Source organism: Melopsittacus undulatus, chromosome Z, assembly GCF_012275295.1.
Source record: "Melopsittacus undulatus isolate bMelUnd1 chromosome Z, bMelUnd1.mat.Z, whole genome shotgun sequence".
NCBI classification, from domain to species: Eukaryota; Metazoa; Chordata; class Aves; order Psittaciformes; family Psittaculidae; genus Melopsittacus; species Melopsittacus undulatus.
In genome coordinates this window covers 36700016-36719337 of record NC_047557.1, presented here as the reverse complement: position 1 = coordinate 36719337, position 19322 = coordinate 36700016, and the positions used below count along the sequence as shown (strand labels likewise).

Sequence of the window (19322 nt, the reverse complement as noted above, 5' to 3'; positions counted from 1 at the left end):
GAAAGTAAATATGGGGACATTTTGTTAAATTGAATTAAATTTTACTCTTCCTTAATTAAGACTTACTGCTCTAGGTTTCAAGAAACTCTCCCATTGCCTCATTCAAGTTGCACAAGCCCAAATGAGAAAAGAAAATAGAAAAAAATACATTTTTCAGTCTTTGCTCACCCTTCCAGTTTGATAATGCCTGGATAGATTGAATAGGCAAGAGGCCTATGGTAGCATCAGAACTGTGGTAAACCTTAGCTCAAGAAACAGCACAGTGTGATTCAGTTTCTCAGTTTCTAGAAAGGAGTAAGAGAGATTTAGCTGGGTGTATGACAAAGTTGTTACTCATTCTGACAGTGACGCAAGAATAATTGTGACTGAGTTGTATTCTGGCTTGAAAAGAGTTTAAATAGAAGGCATTTTTATAAAAAAATGAAAAAAGGAAATAAGAAAGAATATAACCATAAGGATGAAAGTAGCTTAATAGGTCTGAAAAGGTCATATGCTTCAGCCTTTAACAAAAGAAGAACAGAACAGTATAATAATAGAATACAGTGGGTTTTTTGGAGTCAATGCCCTACTTTTCAAATATGAGCGCCTTACAACTCCAGATCATAGACTTACGACTTCTACATTTAGGAGTTTCCATTGCAATCATAAGAGTTACAGACTGAAATTTTAAAGGAAACCTTGCTGGATCCTCAAGTACAGAATGGCATCCTTTTGGTAAAAGCAAAATACAACTCAACAATTTAAACCAGAGAGTTCCAAGCTTTCAATTTATAATTAGCCCAAAGACAAAGGTAATACAATTTGCATGAGCATTTTTCAGCTTTGTAAGGCTATCTTTTGAAAAATCTGGTTGCATTACTGCAAATAGTATACAGTGATTTCTGTAAACAAACCTCTTTCATCACATTTTCCCATTTAGGACCTTTTTCCTATGCAAGAAAATTACATTTTGAAACTCCACATTATTCTAAACATGTGTTGGGGTGGGGTTTTCAGTAAACTAAAGCCTATTTCCAGTCATTAACAGCTTTACCACAGAAAAAATCTTGGTTTAAATGTCCAGAATTAAATAATAATAATAATAATAGTAATAATAATAATAGTGAGATTTTTTTTTTGTCAGTACTAAAGTTTGGGCATTTAAGCACTTGCATTTGACTGGAAAGTCAGAAGCTGTCTTCTGCTCCAACTATCAGAAGCCCAACTGCTTGTATACATTCCCCTCTGGTGGCAACCAGCAAATATCACAGAAAATAATATATGCCAAAGGGGAAAGGATTAAATAGAAATAAAAAGTACTTCACTGAAAAAGGGATCTTTATTTTTAATTATAAGGCTTGAAATGTTTTTTTAATCAATGAGCTCGTTTAGAAATTATTCAGCACTAGTTAGGAACTCCGCTTAACTTTAAATTCCTCCTACTTATTTGTTATATTATACCAACTCTCTTGCTGGGATCAAGGTCCTTTTCCCCCGACGAGACATACTTCAGTAATATTTCTGGCTTGTTTCTTCACACACATAACCGGTATTAAGTTACAGCACTTAAAACTACCCAGTAGGGATTTTTTAAAAAATAAAATGTAAGCCAGGGTAAAGTACCTGGATGCAAAGCTGCTGGGAAAGGAAATGAAAACTTGTATTGTTTACTGCATATTTAGAAAAAAGACAGTGATATTTTCAGTGGGAAAATCAGACCTCTGCCTTGACAAACTGAAGGTTTATCAAAGCACCTGGTGGAGTAACAGAGGATGTGCAACTGCAGGCAGACATCAGGAACACATGGTCTTTCTTTCAGTCAAGCTTTTCAGCACAAGCAAAGTGAAAAAAAATAAAAAATCAACAACCAAAAACTACATGACTGTACAACATACCATTATTTATTCAATGTTCTTTTTCACAAACTGCCAAATTACTAGTATCTAAAAGCGAAAGATCCCCACTGCAGGCTAGAGTGGATCTTCTCTAAAAAGCAGGAAAAGATAAAAGGTCTGCACATTTAAGGATAGGAGAAAAAAAATCTATTAACACCAAGCATCCATCTTATTCAGGGTATTCCTTATATTCTTACAGATGACATCAACAAGAACACTCTGTTTAGGATTTTCAACAGTGAAGTGTCTGGAAGAAAAAACATGAAGCAGAGGATTAGTCTCTCAAAAAAAAATCTTGTGACCATTGCTTACTCTAGTGACTCTTACAAGAGTAAGCAATGGTTATCAGCAAGTTACTTTGAGGATTATTTGGATAAGAAAACTGAAAATGCTTGTGTGCTATTTGGTTAAGTACAGTTAGAGGCCTGAAAGTTCAAGGCTCATACTGCCCTCTACAATCAGAGGCACTTAAACAGACTAGAATCCTCTTGGAACAGCATGTTGTAGCCTGACATAAAGAAAACAAGTCTTCCACAAGGAAAAAAGGAGGTAGTTCAAGGACCTAAATTCACAGGACCTGCTGTTACCGAAAGCCTTACAAGATACCCACATCCACACACTTAGAAGGGCTAAGAAAAACAGAAGAAAAACTTCTCCTAAAGAAGGGTGAAACTTACAGGCAAATAAAAAGAGTATCCTAAAACTAGTTTTTCATTCCCTAAACTACCCAACTGTTTATCTTCATGTAAATATGTAATTTATACACAGGTAGTGTAAAGTACAGAGCCTAATCAGGATTTTTCAAAAAGTCTCCTTTCACCCTAAGCATTCAGTGAATCTGACAACTGCCTCCCCAGCACCAGGAGCCTTATTGAAAAGAGCTCCAGCACTGAGGCCACAGTTATACTGATGATACCAGAAGATGAGACATTTCATTGCTGCTTCAGGGAGTACTGAATTCACTTTACACATTGAGATCTTCTTGGGTCTCTCCAATCCTTCATAAATAGCTAACCATGTGCTATTCTCCCACCCCTGCAACTTCAGAGATTACTTATTACTAAATACCACCCCCTCTGTCTGCAGCTCCCAATGTTTATATATATCATTTCTACCTTTTCTTCTTCCTACGAGCTAGAGACTCTGTACCTTCCTCACTTGTCTTTGTCTTTCTGAAGAGCTTTTCCAGAAATTTTCATTTTTGCATGATACCTGATAGTATACACCTTTGGTTCAGGTATGCTCACTATGAAGTGACAAAGCTGACACAGGGTTTTTATGTCAGCTGTTTAGCAGAGCTTTAGGCTGCAAAACTCAAAATTCAGTTCCAGGCATTTTCTACCTCCAGAAGGCCTCTGTACCTTTGAAGCTGAAAATTGTCTTCAGGTAGTGCTTACTGAGATACTGTCCTCGTCCCACCTGCCTTGGTCTTTGCCTCACCATGGCCACCAACACTTCTGGCTACTAAAGGCAGATACTGTGGCCCCTGTTCAGGGAGGACAGAGATGCTGTAGCCAGAATGGTGGTGACAATGAAAACTCTCCTAATCTCCTGCTATATCTGCTTTTTATTGCACCAGTTACTAACAAGAGCTGCAACACTACAGGCTTCTACTACCCTGTGCAAGTAGCTTTCACAAGTAGCCCTGGCAAAGAATGACAATTTACATCTTTACTGAGTGCCCTAGTATTAAACATCCAAGTTTTGATCCTCTGTTTTGAATCCTCCTGAATTGCTCTTATTCTGGCCAGGAAGAGCATATTGAAAAACTTTTTAGCACATAAAGTTTTTAAGGTGTTCTCAGCTGCTGGTAGAATCAGACATGTATGTGACATATTGTTATGAACCATCTCCCAGCCACGGTCTTTCAGAGATAGCTATGGCTCAACTCATTTAACAGTACAGCTATAATTAATATTTATTATTATTCCTCCTTCTGCACCTGTGCCATGTTATACACATGCCCACTTTTCTATTAAGTGCTTCTTTGCTTAATAAAATACCCACCATTTCCCTTTGTGGGAGAGGGCTCTATATAAGTCTCCTGTTCTCCTGCCTCCTCTTTTTACTCAAAGCATTTGATTTCATGACTTTTATTCAAAATGTCGACATTTTAAAGTATCTTGCCACAACAGATAGAACTAAAAAGTGTAGCAATATGCTTATGCATGTGGCTAATGGATACTGTCAGCCAGTCCATCTGCTTACAGAAATCATACATATTTAATTGGCAGGAAGAGCTGGATGTGCTAATGAAAGTGCAGAGCTCAATCTACAAACAACTTCTGATTTATTCTCTATTTTTTATTTTCTGTCCACTGGCCCACAATTCTGTTTCCGTCAGACATGCATCTACCTACTGTTGTAACTACTTGGATCAAAATATAGAGCTGCATGCTTAGACCTATCATATTTTACAACAAACTTTCTTCATATTACATATAATCCTTGCATCTCATTGTCAGTTTAGAGCTGAGTAATATATTTAATGAAGTCTACACAAAGCATAACCAAAGTCTTAGTTTTCCACAGGTATGAAAACTCCATTTGACACACATCAGACTCTTCCTTTTGGAGGGAAATATCAGGAAATGGCTTTGGGGAGAGCTGCTTAACAGATCTTTCCAAACACTCATTCTTCTCCTTCCTACTCAATGCTTTCTCCCTTAGTTACAGGATAATGGCGTTTCCCGACCAGCTAATAGAAATTCCCCATGAAAATGCCTCAGTAGACCAAGTTGTCCAAATTTACATACTTTCTAGTTTGTAATCTATTAGGATTACAGATCTGGATTTGGTTTGTGAGCACTACATTATTAAGATGTATTATTGTTCTCATTTGAGATGAACAGTCCAGAAGAGTGCCTTAGTGGATCTCAGGATAACATTTATGTTTTCCTTCATTACAACTCTTGAATACAATCATCAACTTCTTCAACTTAGTGTATTCAAAAAATTCACAGAGATACATCTTCAAAACAACTTGGAAAAAGCTGTGGGAAATGGCCCTCCAAAAGAGAAGGGAAATGAATAAAACCATCCTGTAAGACAGTAAAAAAATTGCATGCTATTACTTTTCATCGCAGATGCAAAAAAAATATTGCAGTCCTGTGGCCCTTCATGCAGGACTTGTGAGAAATCTGCTGACATATGTACTTCATGTCCAGAAGGTAAGAGACTTCAACTCCTTTGGGTAAGTTTTGCAAGAGGCTAAAATATTCCATATCTTACACATTTCCAGGGAATATCTTCATCAATGGTCACTAGAAAGTTCTTTGACAACTTAAAGCGCAGGCAGGTAATCAAACAATTACCAGCTGAAGCTAGCATTAGCTAGGCAATAGGCACATGCCCTTAGCAATATAGGTAAAAAAAATATTAGGTGAATGCTGCTCCTTTTCTTTATTTTCAATCAAAAGTTATAGACATCATGCAGGAATTACTGAATAGTGATTTATTCACGAAGATGCACTAGAGAATCCTGATGATTCCTTCTAACCTTAAATTTCAGTGAAGACTGAGCAAACTATTTTGGAAAAAGGTTTAAAGAATGTTTTAGTCACCTTTTTAGGCATCAAAAAGTTACATTTCAAGGAAGTTGAAGGCTTTCTTTATAGCTATCCAAGGCAGGAATCTTTTAAATCTAATTGCTGTTTTTCCCACCTGGATTGCTCTTTTGCCAGGAAAATTTCTTACCCATGATACCTGTGTTTCTCTGTGTCCTCAAAAAACTTTTGGCAATGTTCTAAGTGGGAAATGCGAAATGTGCATGGATGGCTGTGAAGTGTGCTCCGACCACTGGCACTGTCAGAAGTGTCAGGCTGAAGAGGACCGACCACTCTTCCTCCATGAAGGAAGATGTTTACAGGAATGCCCTGAGTAAGTAACTCCCCTTTGATGACTGCTCCTTATTTTCTCACTGTGCTCTCTCTTTTTAAAGTTCAGATCCATTATAAACCTTTCAAGGGAGACCTTACTATACCTCAGCTACCAGAAACTATCTTAAAAGTCATTTTCATCTGGCCTGAATAAACAGCATTTTCTCTTGCTTATAGAAAAAGTGAAAAAACAGAAGCAAAAGCAGACATGAAATCCTGTAGCTTCCCATTGACTTCAACAGGACCATGGCACCTAAGGGTGGTTCCCTACTATGCTGACTGAAAAAGTCATTCTGCTAACTTGTTTGTTCCTCAAAGCAGTACAGAGCAGGGATGTGGAACCAGAACAGATGCATCAGACTCCTGATATGAAAATACAGTGTTTAGTGATGTGTTTCTCTCTTTGTTTACATTCTTTATTTTTTCCTATAATAAGAGTAATTCAAAAAAGAAAGGTTCCCATTTGACTATGGTGGATATTAGATCAGGTTCTCCTGTTTCTGTGGTTTTCTTCATTGGCATTTGCCATGCCTATATAGACATATAAAATTTGTACTATGCAGCATGAGTATCTTGCTTGGTTAACCTTTTTCTGTAGAGAAATGTGCATCTCCTGCTTTTTTTACGATCCAGTACAAATTCTCTGGCAGTATTTTCCGTCAAACTGTCAAATAAGACAGGAAGGACCAGTGGAACAGACTTTCATCATCAAATATCAGAGTAAATGCAAAGTAAATGCACTAAACTCAAGTCTAGAAAGAACTTTCAATATCAGGATTTCTGGCATACAAACAAAGATAATGCTTTGATATTAATGCATTTGTTCTCAATACTCATTCCCCAGTCATCCCACACAAGGTACATATTACAAAATTAAGCCTTTTCTCAGTTATCCCCCACAAGGTCAGTATTACAAAATTAAACCTCTTCATCTATCACTATTCTTTTCAATTGTCATTATCCCCCTTTTCACAAATTCCAGACTATAAATAATGGCTTCCCAGACATCATTCAGCAAAATCCGCCAGAGCTAAACTCTAGTTTTCAGCCACTAAGGCAAAGTTCATGAGGCATAGCTACTCTCCACTGGAGCATAGTATTACTTAAGATTATCTTTTCTGGGTTATTTTTTAGGTTGGGACATGTTGTATGGGATAGAAAGGGTTGACTTGCTGCACCGGTAATTTCTGACAGAGGATTTTGAAGATTGAGCTAGGCAAGTACTCAAGACTGGAACAAGAGAAGATAGGACTGTGAGAAACATGCAGAATCATGACAAAGGTTATGAGAAAAAAAAATTATAATAAGTGGCAGGCACAGCTCTTCCTGTCTTTTCACTAATCTTGATCTTAATGCATCTCCTCAGCCTTTCTTTAGAAAGATCATACCCAAGAAGGAAAGGAGAAGCACCCATCTACAGGGAAGAATGAATATGCTCCCAGAACATGTGAAGTACATGTTGTGGGACTACTTTCAGTGTCAATTTCTTCCTTAGTTTCCATCAATGGCTGCATATATACAAATAAGTAATCATCTCAAAATGTGCATTTGCTTGTCCTTTAACCTTCTCAAATTTGGTTTTGTCTCCTCAAAAAATGTAGGGAGACTGGATTGCAACTAGCCCCTCCTTTATACCTCTCCTCCTGAAATACAAGCACAATTTTTTTGTATATTTTCTTTATGACTAATAGTTCCAATTGTGGCTGTCTATGGTTGCTTTCAAACCACAGATACCACAGCACAGCAAAATGTGCTCCCTCTTCCCTGTCTCTGGCTTGCTGTCATTAAACACAGGTACCACTTACACAACCTGATTTTGTTGGGTGGGTTTTTTTTTTAATCTCAGCTCCCCTTATTCTTCCCAACCTTCACACTTCCAGGGTTTTCCCTTTCTCCCCTCTAGGGCCACTGAGGTTATACTTCCCTCTCTTTCCCTGATACCACTTTTTAGAGTCAGCTGTGCAAGACTAGAAAGTTTATCTTTCTTTTCCCAATCATTATAGATATTTCTATCTTATGTAAGGGGAGAATCAAGAAATGAGCAAGAAAGAAAGTTCAACTAGAGAGTGGGTACAAGGACAAAAGAAGGCCAGAAACCCTTCATAGTATTAACTGTGCACATTTTCTGCACTGGACTGTTTGCTGACTACAGATTGACCAGCACTGTGTCTTTGTTTTCATTCAATAGGGGATATTTTAATGATTCTGAGACTTGCAAGGAATGCAGTGGATCCTGTAAGACATGCATGGGAACTGCAACTAAATGCCTGTCCTGTAAAAGTCCCTTGCTTTTGGAGCAGTGGAAATGTAAACCTACCTGTTCAGAGAAGCATTTTGCCTCTGAAGGAATCTGCAAACAGTGCCCTGAAATGTGTCTGGAGTGCATTCACAATGAAATATGCAAAGGTATTATGAAAAACTGTTCTCATTTTGGCTAAAATCCATCTGGATCTGTCTAGAGACAGACTGACAAGCACAGATCTGAAAAATATCTGTAATGAGCAAAAATAAGACAAAGGTTAAGCAATCAATGCTTAATTAAGAGACTCAACTGTTTATGATGAGTCTAAACTGTTAATCTGTAAAGATTTCATACTTCTTTGCCTGTGCCTGTTGCCCTACAGAGATTCCTATCAATTTGATTCTATTTCTGACCTGGTGTACCCATGCCTAAACATTTGAATACACATTTCCACCAATGTGAAATACAGAATGTTTCTTTCCTAGTTTGGTTGAACCTTACATCAATTTACCATTTTTGCAATGACAACTCATGGTAGAAAATTAAATCTCGGTAATGAAACATATCAGGAAAGACCTGAATATCCTGGTGATTCTGAATGTTCCTGCCAAAATTTCTAGGATAGTTAATATTGAGCAAGCTATTCTGGAAACATAAACATGGATTAAACGGGCGGGGGGGGGGGGGGGGGGCTGGGGAAGAAGTCATAAGCAAAGCTATCAAACCAAGTACTCATATAAAATTAGCAGCTGAATCCCAGCTCTATGCAAAGACAAACATTCAGGTCCATATATTCCAGCCACATGTATATTTTATTAATATATCAAACAGAACTTCAGTTGTAGACATGTAGACATTATGGGCAGGAAGCCCATAATATCTCAGTACCTATATTCAGTGGCAGCACAGGTTGGTTAATATCAGCAATGTTGAACAGGTTGCTTCCCTTCTCAGTCTCTTGATGTAACACAGAAGATGCTCTGTGACAGTTGGGCCATTAATGGGCAGTTTGGATGGGGAGGAGTCAAAAAAGTAAGCGCTGTTATGACAGGCACTGCAAGATTTATTGTTTCCTAGGATTTCTTCACTCCCTCATTTGCAGAGGTCAGATATTGCTGCCCATTTGCTTACCTATTGTTTGCTGTCCCCTGTAGAGTGCATGGATGACTTTTTCCTGCATGAGGGGAAGTGTGTGCAGGACTGCCCTTCTCATTTCTATGCTGAAGACAAGCACTGCTTTCCCTGCCATGCAGACTGCAAGGACTGTGATGGGCTGGACTCGGATGACTGCACTGAGTGTGCTATCAGCTACTTTGTCCTCTACAGCGGGATGTGTTTTGAAGAGTGTCCTGAAGGGACATACTATGAAAAAGCCACTGCAGATTGTCAAGGTTGGCAGCTATTGCTTTCCCCAGAACAGTACTGACATACAAATGGGTCTAGTTAAAGATCATCCCAAAAGGGCCTGCATGTACCACCTAATGTCACTATCAATGTCCTGGAAGCAGAGAAATGCAGAAAAATAACAAGGCATATCTCTGATCAGCAAAAAGTGGAGAAAGTTGAGGGAGGTAGCAGAGCTTATTGTTTTCAAAATCATGGGTAACTGCTCTGGTGGGTTATTACAGGTAATTCTGGTGGGTTATTATGGATAACCACTCTGACTTTTTGCTACATATGGCTGAGGACAGAATGTTGAAAATCACCATTCAGCAAAAGCAGTGCCAGTGCAAAAGACATCCCAAGGAACTGCCTGCATAATATTGAAAACAGTAAAATGGGCTTTTTTTTAGACTGCAGAAGCAAAGCTGTCACTCTGTTCCACTCAGCTTCTCATCCTGAGATAATGGCTGCTCCTTGCAGCATTAAGCTGAAATAATAATCTGAAATGCAACAAGAAATGATGACATTCCTACTGTTTGTCATTTCAGCATGCAACTGGACATGCCAGACTTGCTCTTCTTCCAATGTTTGCCTTACATGCAGAAATGGCCTAATGCTGAACCATGATGGGCACTGTGTGCCAGTTGGATACTGCTCTAGCACTGAGTACTATGTTGAGAAAACTCAGACCTGCAAGCCCTGTCATAAGAAATGCTTCCGCTGCTCTGGACCCACTAAACACCAGTGTCTTAGCTGTGCCAATAACTACTATCTTCTTAGTAAGTGTCTTGCTTCTGCCTCTAGATTTTATTCTACACTGAATGCATGAAATAGGCAAGCTTCTGTCACATTTATGAAACATGCAGGGCCACTTCCACTGACCTGACAAGTAGAGATGATTACTTGTGCAGAGCTACCTGGAAGAAACAAATGCCAAGGCTGAACAAAACTACTAAGTTTCATATAGTACTGTTCCTGTTATTTCCTACAAGGAACTCAAAAGATGAGTGGGATATTCTAAGATTTTTTTCTGGGTTTGGTTTCTTTGGGTTTTTTTGTTTGTTTTTTTTTTTTAATGTACACACAAAGAGCTCATATCTTCATCTTGGCTTGTTTAATCCCTTCTGAGATACGATGAGCAAAGCAGAGCTATTAAAAAATGCTTCATGAATCACTAGGTCACTGTCTAGTGGATGACTGAGGTTCTGAAGATAGGGGTAAAGACAAATGAGCAAGTGTCATTAAATCTCAAATTTACCATCATATTTGTGATACACACAGAATACAACAAGGTTGATGTTTAGAGTGAAAATTAAGGAAAATAGCAATGCAAGTAGAAAGTTTCCTAGTTACTATTTCTTCTTCCATATATTGTGAACGAAATCACAGCTGCCGTTCATTATTATGTATTACACATTTCCCAAAGATAAAAAATTACCTGAAGAGCCTGCTAATGTACATAAAATGCAGAAATGAGGACTGATGAACTGGTAAGACTTAGAAGAAACAAAAAAATAATTACTACATACTAGCATTCTCTTGTTCTGGTACACACTCTAGCAGCACCTCATGTCAGAATGATTGTTTGAGATGTCTTATTTCAGCAAGTACTGAATATGACATGTTACTGTGCATTGTTGTCTGTGCAGATGCAACCTGTGTTGAAACATGCCCAACTGGGTATTATGTTGACAGTGATGAGGGACAGTGTTCCCCATGCCACAGCACCTGTGCCACTTGCACTGGAAAACACAGCTCACAGTGCCTTTCCTGCAAACCGGGCTGGTACCGACAAGGAAAAGGATGTGTAAACCAGTGTCCAGCAGGGTAAGGTCCAAGATCTTTAGCTAAGAGATACATCACAGAAAGAGCTTGCAGAAATTATATCACTCTGCCCTGTTTTATTTGAGAGTGAGACAGAACTTAATTCTATATTCAGGTGAGAAATTCTTATGTTGTCGCAGTACACAGGTGGTGGAAAACTTCCCCTCACTATAGGAAACTGTAAAGTTGGTACCCAAATTGTGATGAGTTTTATGTGGTGTGGCCTTTCTTATACTCCAAGGATGCTCTTCTGTTATGTTTGTATGGGACAGTGTAAAACAGAATAAACATAGGAAGCCACCTGTTAGCTTTAGTACAGGAAGCAGCGTTAACTTCCTTTAAGCACCCTTGCAGCCTTCACTTAGCCTGAAGTTCAGATGAGGTTACTTCTGGTTTGCACTGAGTAAATGTTTATAATGGTACATAATAAACCAACAATTAAAACACCTTTCAACTGAGGACTCATAATTTTAGTCAGAAACATCATTAATATGAGTCCATGTAATTTCAAAATCTGAATTTAGTGGGCTCTTGTGAATATGTCTCCAAAATTCAAATTTGGGAAGTGGATCTATGATTTCTTGTTCAGGTCCATTTCATTTCGCAATATAGTAAATGATCACACTGCCTGTTAAATTATCATCCCATTAAATTTGGAAGTATGTAATGACCGCATCTCAAAAAAACCACTGTGCAGCAATTCCTTTTTTCCATCAGCTCAACTGAACTGAACACTGCTCTTCTGGTAATATCCTTTGGGTAAGCCTGCTTATACACTGAAAGGAACTATGAAATTCCTGAATTTTCATCTAACAGGAGGTCAAGGAGCACTGGGGAATTCACTGCTTACCCAACATCTCCAGAGTATCTCTCAGGGCCAAAACAGAGTTGAGGTTTTATGAGCCCTACTTATATTTTGAGTCTGAATTAACCCTGGATTTTAGAAGGCCTTACTTTATACACCCTTATTGACAAGTCTTGCTTTATAGCTGAATTCCAATAGCCAAAGGGAATTAAATAAAATTAATTCTATTTTGACTGAGATTGCAAATGTTTACTGCAATCACATCAATATCACTTTTCTACATTGATGTAGTCATAGTAAAACCTAAGAGTGAAGGATGTTTCAGTTTTGCTGTCACTGCTGGCCTTTGTGCAAAACCATGACTATCTGATCTGTTTCAGGTATTTTGCACAAAACTCCACTGGATCGTGTCAGAGATGCCACAAAGGTTGTAAGGAGTGCATAGGGCCTCAACCCACAGACTGCCTTTTCTGTGACACATATTTCTACCTGTTGCGCTCCAAGAATGAATGCATTAGCTCTTGTCCTGAGTACTACTATGAAAACAAGGACAACAATGTCTGTGAAAGATGTCACCCTTCCTGCCAAACTTGTGAAGGTAAAAGCTTTGACCAAAATAAGGGTTATCAAAACACCTCACATTTCCTTTGGTTTTTTACCCTCTGCTCCAAGATTTGGAAACACCTCACTAAGACACATGCCATATACAGTGCTACCAACATGTCCATGACCAAAGTAGCTGCAGTGGATGACGCAGACCTCTCCTGTGGCTGCAGGCTCATCCTGGCCCTGGGTTATTTGCTGCACTGGCTGCTCCATGCTGCCACCTTACTTTCAGAGTGTTGATTGATAAAGATCAAAGCAGGTATATGAATTGCTGCCAAGCTCCCCGCAGGGCTGCCTCCAGGCATGGAGTGCAAGCATAAAGAGAGCCACTCATAGGGAGGGCTGGGAGCAAGTCCCAGTGCCAAGTCAGTGAAGGGAAACAGACAACAGTAATGAACTTTCCGTCAGGCAGGCCTCTCACAAAGATACTCATCAACTTAAAAACAAAAATGGCTCTGTTGGATACAGAGCTGGACCTTGTTCCTCATACAAACCCTGAATAATGATTGAATTATATCTCACTCTTTGAGCTGTCCTACTATGTGTTACTCTGTGAAAGTCAAGGAACCTAATCCAGCCACACATCTTTATAGTCTGCAAAGGGAAGAGTGATGTCTGCTGGTTATAATGTAGCTAAGTATTTTTCAAAGTTAACTTTGGGAGACCATCTGTTTTGTTCTGTGCCACACTTATGCATTCATTTACTTCTTTTTCCTCATTCATCCAATTCTGAAGAAGCATCATTAATCCTCTTGGATCCATTTGACATCCTTTACTATCTGAACAGCATTAGATGATAGCTAACAGTACCATTCTGCAGCTTAGACCACACCTTACTGTAGCATACAAAATTTGTTTTGGATAGTGGATATATTGCGTAGCATACATAGCTAATTGCAAGATAACATTTAAAATTGTGGAAATAACTCTTAAATGAAACCACATTCAAGAACTACTAAAATTTAATTGTATAATAGCATTATATCAAGTAACAGAAACATATTAGCTCGGATTTGGGACAAAAAGACATTTTAATTTACAGACAACTTCCACTGGTATTTACTTCATTTGGGATAAATACTACAGGACAGACTTTCTGTTGTGATTACCGAGACACTAAGATGAAACACAAACCAGTCCTCCTAAAAAGCAAACCTGTAGGTGTTCTAAAATGCATCTGTACTGTTGATGGGTGAGCAAAGAGATGTTGTGGTGTCTGGTTTCTCAAGAACAGGAGGGCAAACCCTGTACTGCTTAGAAAAATCACACAGTAAATTCACTGGGTTATAGAAGACCGCTAATTTTCAGATGTTTAAATGCTGCTAACTTGAGCTACTTACGTTTCCATTTTCTTCCTTGCAGATGGTGGCAGAAAATGCCCAGTTGCAGGGAAATGGACAGATGCATCTTAACACATAGAACAAACCTTTCACTTCAACGTTTCACAGAAATACTGCATGCAGCATCTATCTTCAAAAAGAGTCTCCAAAATACAAAATGCATATAATGGTCTGTTTGCACCTAGTGAAGGATTTTGTTCCCTTGCAACTAAAAAACTTATTTTGCCGTTGAAACGCAAACATACCTTAACTCATTATGGTTTGGAAACAGTTAACTATCAGGCCTAATATTTATATTTATATTGATTTTGTGAAGGAGAGCATGTGGCCAAGGTTCTCCACAATTTTATTTCAGTGCATTGACCTAATTGATTCCCCTGAAAGTGTCAGTCCTTCCATGTGCAACTGATTCCCAAATCAGATCGTCATGAATACCAAAACATTTAAGAAATACATTTGCACCTAAAACTTCAAGACTAGGACAAAGGTTTTTTTAATACCAACCTACTCAAGCTGAACTCCTCACTGCTGATTCCTGCTGTTGGCAAATATCCTTTTTTTGGTGGCAATGGTCAGAATAATTTTAAAAGGAAGTTAGATGATAATTTTTCCTGTTGTAAAGTTGGTTTATTTACCTTTCTAGGGAAGGGAGCATTCAGTTGCACATCTTGTGTATGGAGCCACAGTTTATCAGGTGGAATGTGCAACTCGGACTGTTTTGTAGGTGAATACAAAGTCCAGGAGGCACCAGAACAAGAGGTACCTGTTTGTAGACATTTTCTCCTGTCACTTGTATGCTGAACTTTAACTTCTGAACACAACACAAACAACACAGAATGCTCTTATCTGAGTTTTCAAGGCTGCTTATCTTTAAATACATTTATTTCTTTGTTTTCTTGGCAGAGGAAGCACTTTTTTTTTTCTGGAGTTGTCTACTATAGAGTAATCCTCTACCATTAAATATAAAGGCACAACATTGTCAGTGGTAACATCAAAGCCATGTGAACAAAATCAGCTATACTAGTAATACAGCTTTTTTTTCTTTTTTTTTTTTTCTTCCAGTATAACTGAGATTTCCGTGTGGATTTCTCCTGCTTTGTCTGTAAGACATCACATTGCATTCCAGATTGACAGCTCTGCTGGCAGAAACCTCTAGTTGAGGGAGAGACTAAGGTTAACAGAGCTGTATATGTAGTAGAGTAGAACCACAATTAGGTTTGGGTCTGTGCCACAAGTCTGGGCACTCTAGCTTCCAGATTTCCACACCAACGACCTTCCAAAGATGTTTATTCAAGAATACAGCAGCAAGGCAAGCCAGCTGGCCTGAGATGCTGCATACCCAGGAGTCTCTGGCCTGGAATATTCCCTTAGCAGTACTGCTTCATAGCTGAGACCCTGAGAAAACAGCCTACAAGATGGGGACCAGAGAGGTCCACACTTCCTTGCAAGAGCTTTGACTCTGAGAAACTGGACCTCCTTGTGGACACACTATGACCCTCCCATCTTGCCCATATCCTTTGTTTCAGGACAAGAAGCCTCATAGGTCTCATAGCAAGTTTGATGAAAGGTTATTGGAATTTCCAGATCCTTACAGTGGATATGGGGTCCTGGACCCATGTCAAAAAAAGAGCAATTTTTTCCCCAGTAGGGCAGGAACTGCAAACACTGAAATACCAGAGCTCAGAGTATTCTGCAAGGTAGATGTGAAAATACTGATCTCTGATAGTCTCTGTACACATAAGCTCTCAGAAGCCTATCTGGAATTTGAGAAGAGTATTTGAATCTAGGCTGTTTCTGTAAAACAGAACCAAGATGATCTAATAAAAATCTGGTTTGCTAGAAAATTTCCATCCAGCTTATCATCCAGCTGTATTTCTGCTCCTTTCCAAAGAATTTCCTTAGAAAGCAAATTCGTTCTCTCAGCTGCCTTTTTTTTTTCTCTTTAGAATAATTCAAGTTGCTTCTCTCATGCCAGTTACTTTTAATGATACTACTGAGTACACTTATTGAAGACCACTTTACCACTATTACTGCCAAAGAACTACAGATCTGCTAGCATGGGACTAGCATACTTTCTGGCCAAAGAGCTTGCAGTCTGAATTAATTTTACCTTGCTGTCTAGCTAAGTGAGATCTCTAAGCTCCTACGAAACTTCCCTCCCCTCTCCCTACAGGCAGACCACTGAGAAACCAGGAAATATGAACCAAATTTCAGTTTTCTTACTCCTCCCTGTGTTTTGTCATTGACACCCATGGTACTCAGAGATGACCAGACAGACAGTGAAGGTCCAAAGCATTCAAAATGAAAGATGCATTCCTTGTGTTCTGTGTCTGAAGGAGGACGAGCCCAAGTGTGAGAGATGTGACAGCTCGTGCACAGAGTGCAAAGGACCTGGGCCTCTCAACTGCACAGTCTGTCCAGCCAGCATGCAGCTCTACCTGGCAGAAAGCCGCTGCCTGCCCTGCTGCCATGACTTTGACCTGGCAGGAACCCCAGAGTGCTGTGACTGCAACAAAACGCAAGGTAGGACCATGCTGAACAGCAGTAACAGTGCAAAAGGGCTTTATGATCAATTAGGCTGACATTTGAAAATCAAAAGGGAAGAGAGCAAAAATGCACTGCCGAGATGCAGGCACACCGTGTGTTTCTACTGGAATACGAAGGCCCTTACACAAATAACAGCAATTGCAACTGGTGCAGCAGACAGCACCTTTTTTCATCCACAGCTTTTGTGTTAAATAGCCAGGCATTTCATAAACCATGTGACTGGGAAGTGCTTGCTTCAACCAAGAGCTATCTGAAATAATGAATTTTACGCTCATCATGTCAAAATGTATTTGTGTGCCTGTTTTCTGGTTCTTCTTGAATATTTCCAATCTAACAAAGAAGCATAGCTATCCAAGAGACCTTGTTTATGTCCTTGTACCATAACAGCCACAGAACATAGTTGTGTACTGAAAGAGTGAGGTATTTAGTTGAATGTGCTTAGAAAGATAAGAAGGCCTAAACATTGTACTGGGGTTTTTTGAAGACAGATACCCCCTTTCCCGTCTCTGCAATACAGACTCACAAGGCTTTTTTAATCTGTTTTTCTTTTACTGCTGTTGTAGATGACTGTGTATTACAGACCACTCCACCACCTGAGAGCAAACGCAAAACTGCTTTCTTTGTTATTACCTGTATTTTGCTTCTCCTTGTCATTGGAGTCATTGTATTCATTTGGAGAAAATCACAAGCCAAAAATCAGGCTGCCAATAAAGGCAGGTATGAGAAGCTGACAAATCACTCCAAAACCTTTTCTTCCAACATGGGCAACTACCATGAGAGTACCAGTTACCAGGAAGATCAGGTCATTGAGTACAGAGATCGAGATAATGAAGATGATGATGATGAAGATGACATTGTATACATGGGCCAGGATGGCACAATCTATCGCAAATTTAAATATGGACTTCTGGAGGACGATGAGGAAGATGAGCTTGAATATGATGATGAAAGTTATTCATTTAGATAACTCTTTACTAATTTATTAATTCTCTTCTGCATTGCTTTTCCTACTGAATTACAGCAATTTAGCCGAGTATGTTCAATTACTTCCTAGCACACTGAGCTCAAGATTTTAGCTAACAATTATTGTGAGAGCAGAATGGTTTCTAGAAACATTTTTTCTTAAAGCTTTACATAAGTCCTTGCTAGGCTTTTAAGTAGCACTCCAGATGTAGACTGGTTAAGAGATTATGTTTCTGTGCATCTGGACTAAATAGAGAGTAAATCCTTTCCCAGTATGTATTTCTGTGCATTATAACTAATACAAATTCTGCTTCAAACCATGCACTCACACTTACTGAGAACCTTGCCAATCATCTACTAGAAATGTGAAGATATAAATAATATGAGTGCATTTATCTAACTGATGAATACCACTGGGATAGGGTGACAGTAGTTCACTACTTTGTGATTAGAGTTACTCAGCAATTCATAATAGAATAGGCAAGTTTGCTGATCTTACCCAATTTCCTTTGTTGGCATCATCTGGTACATCTGTATTCCTTAAAGCCCACACATTTCTCTTTATAATCTTATAGCATACTTCCCAGTGAAATTGTGCATCTATGACATCTATGACTTCTGGGTTTACTGCAATGGGAAATATAATCTATGAACATGTTCACAAAAAAAAAGTCTTGATTTTCTCTTTTCAACTACTTTCTCATTGATTTAAACACAGAACATTTATTCAAGCAGCTTTTCCATTTCTGATGTAAATGGCTCAGGATGTTCAGACAGTGGCAAAGGGGATAGTTAGCACATATTTGGTAACGTAACTTAAAGGAACACAGCTATGTGATTTTTTATTATTATTAGTATTACAGAAATATAATTTATCATGCTAAAGAAAGGGATGCTCTTTATGACTTTCTGTTCTGAAGGAATAAATTCTTTGCACAAAACTGCCTTGAAAATGCTGCTGTTTGTCAAGTTTAATTTGCTTTCAGAGTTCTTGTGAAGAAGTTGAGACATTACCTTTGTCCCTGCCCATTGTCTAAATTTGTGTAAGTCAGACTGGGACAAATTTGCATTTCTCAGGATGAATCAAAACAAACAAAATTCTTCTCAAATGTGAATTTTTCAGTGTGTTTTTAATAGGTTCTTTGTTCTTGTTCAGGCACACCGTTTCAACCACGTTTTCAGTTATCATCAGCTGCATTTTCTTTTGCTTCTAATTCTTCCTGCTCTGCAGTCTGACACTTTCCTTCTGGCTTTTAGAGCTTGTTATATGCAGCCACACATCCTGGATATCCAAAGCAAAAGGGGACTTCCTTTTGTGCTAAAACCTGCACAGGCAGAGCTGAGGAACCATTTGTTAAGAGAGAAGTGGTACTGGTAAATTCCCTCCACCCAGATATACAATGCTTCCTGTGAGGGATTCAAATGCTCAAATGATAAGCCTATCCTTTAAAGGTGGGAACATGCATACAGCAGCATGCATGATTTTATGCTGTATGCGAAGGGTGACAATATGCATGTCTTACAAAATGGCAAATAGTTGCCTTGAAGGTGAATCAGTCTTCTTAGGAGAGCAGTAAATAATTGATTAACTAAGTTAGAAGGATATGATACAAGGTTATTACTCTTTTTAAACTAGAATTTCAAAATAGTGGTCGAAGAGACCCAAATTTTCTGCAGAGCCATAACACATTTATAGCATTCACAATTAAAACTCCCTGCTAAGAGTCCACAGGGAGACGAAATAAAAAAAGGTTTAACAGTTAATTGGCACAAAAGGAAATCATTAATGAATCACTCACAATACTAAAAAAACTCCATGGAAAGCAGAATACAACCAAGGAAGCAAAGTAATAAAACAAG

General features: G+C 38.7%; 1 protein-coding gene across 1 annotated transcript in view; it reads left to right on the top strand.

Moving 5' to 3' along the window:
* Nucleotides 1-17466, top strand: part of PCSK5 (proprotein convertase subtilisin/kexin type 5) — a 261360-nt gene extending 243894 nt beyond the window's left edge. Inside the window, exons 28-37 of the mRNA XM_034072696.1 lie at nt 4961-5044; nt 5558-5753; nt 7941-8158; nt 9149-9385; nt 9926-10156; nt 11027-11204; nt 12387-12604; nt 14596-14711; nt 16289-16475; nt 17063-17466. Coding sequence (XP_033928587.1) covers nt 4961-5044; nt 5558-5753; nt 7941-8158; nt 9149-9385; nt 9926-10156; nt 11027-11204; nt 12387-12604; nt 14596-14711; nt 16289-16475; nt 17063-17466 — 2069 coding nt within the window. The remainder of the gene's footprint in view (nt 1-4960; nt 5045-5557; nt 5754-7940; nt 8159-9148; nt 9386-9925; nt 10157-11026; nt 11205-12386; nt 12605-14595; nt 14712-16288; nt 16476-17062) is intronic.
* Nucleotides 17467-19322: the final 1856 nt, after the last annotated feature.